At 43.1% G+C, this 8,066-nt stretch overlaps 1 protein-coding gene across 14 annotated transcripts in view; it reads left to right on the top strand.

Moving 5' to 3' along the window:
- Positions 1-2,801: 2,801 nt before the first annotated feature.
- Pcbp2 (poly(rC) binding protein 2) overlaps positions 2,802-8,066 on the top strand; it is a 28,080-nt gene continuing 22,815 nt past the window's right edge. For 9 of the 14 annotated variants that reach the window (XM_021184222.2, XM_021184211.2, XM_021184214.2 and 6 more), the window contains exons 1-5: positions 2,969-3,060; positions 5,547-5,664; positions 6,399-6,422; positions 6,514-6,546; positions 6,844-6,960. In XM_021184222.2, coding sequence (XP_021039881.1) covers positions 5,596-5,664; positions 6,399-6,422; positions 6,514-6,546; positions 6,844-6,960 — 243 coding nt within the window. In that variant the 5' untranslated portion in view covers positions 2,969-3,060; positions 5,547-5,595. Of the gene's footprint in view, positions 3,061-5,523; positions 5,665-6,398; positions 6,423-6,513; positions 6,547-6,843; positions 6,961-8,066 lie in introns of all 14 variants that reach the window. The other 5 variants (XM_021184215.1, XM_021184224.1, XM_021184217.2 and 2 more) reach the window with 3 other exon arrangements.

Consider the following 8,066-nt stretch of genomic DNA (forward strand, 5'->3'; position numbering starts at 1 on the left):
TTTTGGTTGGGGTTTTTTTTTTTTTTGAGACAGGTTCTCTATAGAGCCCTGTCCAAGACAAAGCTGGTCTTGAACTCAAGAGATCCACTTGCCTCTGCCTCCTTAGTGCTGGGATTAAAAGTGTGTACAATGACACCTGGCACCAAATGGTGTCAAATGAGGATTTTATTTTGCATTCCTAATATTAGCTCCTCATTTGGGTGGTGGAAAGAAAGACATTTGGAGTCTTTAAGTCTTATTTTCCAGCTATGGTCACTTGGCTCCACTTGACTGATAGTAAAACCACAACAAGTACTGCATACACAATAGGCAAAAACACCTGTGTACAGAAAAGAGAGGAAAATTAATTTATTTTTTCTAGGCAGTGTTGGCACACACCTTTGATCTCAGCACTTGGGAGGCAGAGGCAATTGGATCTTTGAGTTCAAGCTCAGCCTGGTCTACAGAGTGAGTACAGCCAGGGCTCCCCATAGAAACCTTGTCTCAAGAAACAACAACAAAAATTTAAATTTATGCATATGTGTATCTGTAGGATAGTTATGTGCACCTGAGGGTGTAAGCACCCTAGCAGTCCAGAAGAGGGCATCAGATTTTTGGAGTTGAATCTTCAGGGAATTGTGAACCATCTACAGGGAACTGAACTTGGCTCCTTTGTAAGAACAAGTTGTTTTTTGTTTGATTTTTGAGAGTGAATCTCACTATGTAGCTCTCAGTGTCCTGAAACTTGCTATGTAGACCAGGCTGACTTCAAAAGATCTGCCTGCCTCTTACCTGCATGTGCCTGGACTCCTTACAGATGTACCTATTTATTTTGTATGGGTTTTACCTACCATGTATATATGTGCACCACTTGTGTGCAAGTGCCTGTGGATCCAGAAGAGGGTGTTGTATCCCATGGAACTGGAGTTACACTCACTGTGAGACCCTATGTCGGTACTGGTGATTGAACACTGAATCTCTGGGAGAACAGTTGGAGAACTATTGAGACATCGTCCCAGTCCTAACAGCCAGTGCTATGGAAAGGGCATTTGCCATCACCCCTGATGTCCTGAGTCCGATTTTCAGGACCTGCTTGGTTGAAGGAGAAAACTGGGGGCTGGTGAGATGGCTCAGTGGGTAAGAGCACCGGACTGCTCTTCCAAAGGTCCAGAGTTCAAATCCCAGCAACCACATGGTGGCTAACAACCATCCGTAATGAGATCTGGCACCCTCTTCTGGGGTGTCTGAAGACAGCTACAGTGTACTTACATATAATAAAAAAAAAAAAAAACAGAGAAAACTGAATCCTCCTGAAAATCCTCCTTTGACTTCCTCCTGCCTGCTGTGGTGTACACACACACACACACTCAGTTTGTATACACATATACAAAACGTTAAAAAAGGTTTATTGCTTTTTTAAAGACATCAGGATAGTTGTCTTGTGTACAAAATTCTGTGTTTTCAAGATGTCTTTTTTTTTTTTTTAAGATTTATTTATTTATTATATGTAAATACACTGTAGCTGTCTTCAGACACTCCAGAAGAGGGAGTCAGATCTNGTTAAGGATGGTTGTGAGCCACCATGTGGTTGCTGGGATTTGAACTCCTGACCTTGGGAAGAGCAGTCGGGTGCTCTTACCCACTGAGCCATCTCACCAGCCCCCCACTGAGCCATCTCACCAGCCCCCTTTTTTTTTTTTTTTTTTTAAGGAGCAACAAGCAACAATAAAGCAGCACAGCTGTATAGTCCAAGGTGGCCTGAGATTCACCATTGTCATCCTTAAGTTCCCCAGTGGTATCAGCTTGAATCACACACTGTGCTTGGCCACAGAGTACCTTCTTGTACTGATGTTTAACTTGTTCTTTGGTTCCTATAAATGGATAATTAGACCTAATAAAAAGATTAACCAATTTGGGCAGGAATTCTAGATTATACAGTACTTCTTATATAATAGTGAGATACTCACATGATCAATGTTGTCCTAATACAGTGACGTTTTAAAGTTACTTTTCTTTTTTCTTTTTTGGTTTTTCAAGACAAGGTTTCTATAAAGCCCTGTCTGTCCAGGGTGGACTCGAACTCAGAGATCTTCCTGACTCTGCCTCTCCGGTGCTGGAATCAAGTTGCGTACCACCACCGTCTAATTTAAGAACATTCTCTTACATTTTAATTCTTTATTATAATTTTTATTGCCTGATTATTGCAAAATAATGATTGATAATAATGTCTCCATTTCTTCTGCACTCACTAAAGTGGATTTTTTTTTGTTTTGTTTTTTGAGACGGGGGTTTCTCTGTATAGCCCTGGCTGTCCTGGAACTCACTTTGTAGACCAGGCTGGCCTCGAACTCAGAAATCCACCTGCCTTTGCCTCCGGAGTGCTGGGATTAAAGGCGTGCGCCACCACGCCCGGCTGATTATTTTTATAGTAAGCAGTTTGCCTGATACTTTCAGTCTGGCCATTCGTTTTTTATTTTAGACAACTGTTATTTTCCTTTCCCTCCCTCCCATCTTGATCCAAAGCATTGGCCACCTCTTCGCATTTAGGCCTGAGCTTTCCAGTTCTTCCGCTAGAGGCCAGTGGTATCCTCCGCGCCCCTGTGCTGCCGCTCTATCTCAGACCTCGTGGCTGGTTACTGGCCGTCTCGCTGGTGCCGACGCTGTCCAAGGAGCCGCTCTAGGCTCCGGGAAGGCCGTCCGCATTGCGTGGGGAAAGTGTGGACGACGCAGTCGACTCGCCGGCCCCCGGGGCGGTTAGCGCTTCCGGGGTCGAAGGGTGCGCGGGGTTGAAAGCGGCCCGCTCCGCCCCGTCCCCCTCCCAGACCAGCAGAGGCAGCAGCCGGAGCAGCCGCAGCCTGCGCCCTCTCCCGCCCGCCCCCCCTCCGCCCGCCCGCCCGCCCTCCGCCGCCCTCCACCCGCCCCGGGGTCTCTCTCCCCCTTCCTCCTCCTCACCCCCCCTCCTCCGCCCGCTAGCGGGGCCCCCCTCGCCTTCCCGCCCGCCCCTATTGTTCCGCCCCCGGCCTCCCGCCCTTCCCCTTCCCGCCCGCTCCCCTTTTCCCCTCAGTCGACTCGCGCCTCCAGGTAAGCTTAAAATCTTCTGCTCTGCCGCCGGCAATATCTTCTGCTTCCACTCGTGACATCCTTCTTGGCGGACTCCGGCCCTATTCTGGAGCCTCGGCCTCTCGTAGACCCGCATGAGCGTCTACTACTTCACTCTGCCTGCCCGGGCATTCACGCGAGGCCCTGGCTCCGGCGCGGCCTAGTAGGCCTCGGGCAGAGCCTGCCCCCCTCCCCCCTCCCGGTGGCGGCTGCGCAGGAGTCAGGGAGGGCGCGCGCGCGGCAGGGGGGGCGGCGGTGGATTTGTTGGTTGAGGGGGGTTGGGGAGGCGATGGCCGGCTTGCTGGCGGGGCGGGTGAGCGCGGCTCCCCGCGGGGGTCAGGCGCTGGCGCAGACACACGAGGAGGCGCTGCTTGTCCGGCCCCTCCCCCTGGGTCGCAGCGCCCCCCCCTGACCGAACCGTTTATTCACCCCCTTTCCCAGTCAAGGGAGGGGGGGGCTTTTTTTTTTAAGTGGAAAATGCTTGGATGACCCGGGCGGGGGAGGGGAGTGGGGAGCTGCAGAGTTAAAGGGTAGGCGGACTCCCTGTTACCGAGTTACTCTGACGTTCTCTTGGGTAACGAATTTTGAAATTACAAAATGCCTGCCGCTATAAACCAGACCGAGCTATTTATAGAGGGGTAATTGACTGCAGGATTAACAGCTGGATTCCCAGGATGGGGTACACTTAGATTGACCTACTCAGGAGAGGAATTGACAGGTTTCTCAGATTACTTACATGACTTGGAGTTAAAAAAAAATGCATCTTCGTGCTTTACTTTTAAGAGATGGATTTGTAGCTAGGTTTTCAGTTTCTTTGCCTTTTGAACTTGTATAACTATTTCTAAGGGGATTAATATAACAGTGGGGAAGTGGAACTAACAGTTTTATACTGTATGAGGGGGTGTTAATCTTTCAGACTCAGTGAACAAGCATTGTTTTTCCATAAATGAGATGTTGATTTGCGAGGTTTTTTTTTTTTTTTTTTTTTTTTGACAGCAATTAACTGTTTTCTGGAAATAGGGAACCTATGTGCTTTAGGGATGCATTTATATAATCACTTAACATCCTGAAGTAACCAAAAGATAGTTTGCATTATATAGAGTGGTGTGACAGTCACTTTAAAGTGCTTTAAACATATTTAAAGTATGGACTTGGGATTCAGAGTTTGGAGGCCAGCCTGGTGTTAATAGTTCCATTCAGTACTGGGCAACATAGTGAGGCCCTGTCTCAAAAAAACAAAACAAAAACCCCAACAGTATACGTGTTGTGTGTGTTTACAGCAAAGTGAAAACTGACTGGTTTTATGAAGGGACAAAATTAGTTGTAGGAGGAGAGAAATCATTGATACTGATTTGAAGGGATGAATATTTGCCATGCTATTGGAGAAATTTCAGGGCTTGAGACTCTTGGAACTGTCAGTGTTTGGTGTTAAAGTATTAAAAACAAAAATATCAAAAACCAAATTTTTTGTCTACATAAGTAATTATTTCAAAGTTGTTTCAGAGGATGAGTACAAAGGGGCCATCTTGGCAATCTTTCATCAATTAAAGCAAATATGAAGTAAAATTTTAATACTATTTTCTGTTGTATTTGGAAGAAAATTTGGGACTAAAAACACTTAGTTGTGTGATAGTGAAAGTTAAAACAAAAGCACAAGAGAATTTTCTTAAAGATTAGAGGAAGAACGTGAGAAAAGAACTGAGACATACAGGATTAAATTTCAAAGGATCATGGAACCCAATCAGTTATGAAGTGTATCTTGAATACTTTTTTCAGTGAGACTCATGAATGTAGTTATTTTTCTTGTTATTTTGTGATTGTCCCACTGTGTAGTTCTGGCAGCTGCACTTGGTTCTCAATAGGTTGTCCGAGGTGGCCTTGAACTTAAAACAATCCTGTCAAAACTTCTAAAGTGCTGAGATTATACAGAAATGTACCCCTCTCCACACATCTGAACTAAATCATTTCAAAATCATTTGTTATCATTCATCAACCTTTGAGATAAGTATATCTAAATTTTAGAAATTTCTATACTAAGTACATTTACATATATAGTCTATGTTCACTTCTAACTGCTGTCCAGTAGAAAGCAGATTGAATTTGTCCTCACTGTAGTTAAAAGTTTGCCCAGCTGTTACTGAGTCCTTTCAAAACTTCCTCAGCTGAAGGACAACTTCTTGCACTTAAGCAATTCATTTAGAACCATTACCAGTGGAATGGTCGAATCTTTCTCATCTCAAGCATCAGTGGAAAGCCTATCATTAATGAGCAAACTGGAAACAAAACCTGATCTGTAAGTGTTAAAAGAGTTGTGCTGGGAGTGTTTACAAGTCTAACACTTTTAAAGAGTCAATTAGATAAGACTGAAAATGGCAAAGTGAAAATAACTGGAAAGGAATTACTCTTTATTTTTCCCCTCTTATTTTGGTCATGCTTACATTTCAGTTTTTGGCTTTCACTCTCACCAGTGACCAAAGACTTGACCACTCAAAGTCCAGCTCCCTGTAACTGCTAGACATGGACACCGGTGTGATTGAAGGTGGATTAAATGTCACTCTCACCATCAGGCTACTTATGCATGGAAAGGTAGGCACCAGCTTGGAAAATTGGGTCATAGTAACTGCTACGGGAGGGGCCAGGAAAAGCAGACAAGCATATTGGAGCTCATCAGATTAGCACTGTGGACATCTGGCTTTAGCACTCTTTTCTAGTGGAGTGTGGTGGGAAAATGGACAGCTTTTACTAGGAAGCCTAAGAGAGCAAGAAAGACTTAACAAGTGGCTAGAGCCAAAAAGCAGACATAGCTGCTTGGTAAGGCATTTTGATGTATGTTACGGTAACTTAATTTTAGAAAGAAGATTTTGTTTTGGATTTTCAGTGGTACTGGAGATTGAACTCAGGGTATCTAGGCAAATACCATTGAACTAACCCAGGCCTCTACATATTATACAAAGTTGTGGATTTTTTTTTAACTTTATTGGATAGTTTCTTTTTATTTATTTACATTTCAAATGTTATCCCCTTTTCTGGTTTTCCCTCCAAAAATCCCCTCCCCCTCCTCCCTCCCCCTCCCCCTGCTCACCAACCCACCCACTCCCAAAGTTGTGGAATTTATCACTGATTATTCTCAATTTTTTTGATAGCTTCAGTATGAAATTTTATGAGAAGAAATGATTAAGTGTCTGCCCTCAAATCTTAAACTCTTTATTTCTTTGGATTGGTAGTTAACATAGTTAGTACTTGGTTAGCTGAACACTTAGAATTTTCTCTTCATTATGATGAACTCTGAATTTCTTAACACTGGATTTTCTCAATTGCAGGAAGTTGGCAGTATCATCGGAAAGGTAAGACAGTTTCACTTCAATGTTAATTCCTGTTTAGTCACTCTGGGCTGAAATAGCAATTGGAACTCATGCTTGACTTTTCTTCTTACAGAAAGGAGAATCTGTTAAGAAGATGCGCGAGGAGGTAAGATGCAAGGAACATTGGGATTGATAACCTTGGAAAAACCTGAAAAAGTTCTTTGTGAGATTACAGGGGGAAGAGCTCAGAAAAGGAAAACATTTTCTAGCTAGTTTATAATAATAATAGTATGATAGAAATGAGTTTTGTGTCAGCCCTAAAAACGTAAGGCACATGCAATAGGTTGAAGACAAGTAGAGCAGTATTTGAAATGTTTTTGTGTAGCATTTGTTATCTAGGACAGACTATTCTGTACAAATTTAGTTCTTTTTATCTATTAAAACTACATGTTTTTCTTTCTAGAGTGGTGCACGTATCAACATCTCAGAAGGGAATTGTCCTGAGAGAATTATCACTTTGGCTGGACCGACTAATGCCATCTTCAAAGCCTTTGCTATGATCATTGACAAACTGGAAGAGGTTTGTTGTACCTTTATGATTGCCCCCTCCTCCCATACCAGGCAATAAAAAAAATAAAGTTCATGTTAAGTAATTGGGCTATATATATACCCTCAGCTGACCTTTTTTTTTTTTTTAATATAATTTTATTCTATGTTCATTAGTGTTTTATCTGAGTGTATGTTTATGGAGGGTGTCAGAAGCCCTGGAACTGTAGTTGCAGACTCCAGGTGTGAGCCATTACATGACTGGTGGGAAATGAACCTGGTTCTTTTGGAAGAGCAGTTACCACTCTTAACCACCAAGTCATCTCTTCACACACACACACACATATACTTTTAGTATGGTTTTTAGTATATTTTTTGACATAAGGATTTTGTTTTGTAAGTCTTGCACTACTGTGAGTCCTTCAACACACTTCTGGGATAGGCTCCTGAGTGCTGAGATTACATGGAAATATGTATTAACCTTTATAATTTTGCCATTTACAATGTTTTTAGTAATTGTTTCACAGGTGTGTCATTGCTTTCTTTACAGTTGAATGAACTTAATGTGCTTTTTAAAATTTTTTAAAATTTTTTGGGTGTTTTTCGAGACAGGTTTTCTCTGTCTTAGAACTCAACTCTGTAGACCATGCTGGCCTCCAACTCAGAAATTCGCCTGCCTCTCCCTCCTGAGTGCTAGGATTAAAGGTGTGTGCCACCACTGCTCGGCTTTAATGTACTTTTTATTAGGACATTGCTGAAAAACTAGGACATTTTACAAGCACAGTTTTTTTTTTTACAAACCCTGTGTGCTGTTGGATTTTAAACTATAATAGATACTGACAATACTGTAAAAGTTAAGAGGGGTCGGCAGTGGTGGTACATGCCTTTAATCCCAGCACTTGGGAGGCAGAGGCAGGTGGATTTCTTTCGAAGCCTGTTTTACAGAGTGAGTTCCAGGACAGCCAGGGATACACAGAGAAACCCTGTCTTCAAATAAAACAAAAAAGGTAAGAGGTAAAGCTAGATTTCTCCTTAACCCATGTGAAAGCTAACCAGTGTCATACACATAGTGAGTTAGAGACCAGCATGGTCTGAGGAGTGGATTCCAGGACCGCCAGGGCTACACAGAGAATCCCTGCC

This window comes from Mus caroli, chromosome 15 (genome assembly GCF_900094665.2).
Source record: "Mus caroli chromosome 15, CAROLI_EIJ_v1.1, whole genome shotgun sequence".
In the NCBI taxonomy this organism is placed as follows: Eukaryota; Metazoa; Chordata; class Mammalia; order Rodentia; family Muridae; genus Mus; species Mus caroli.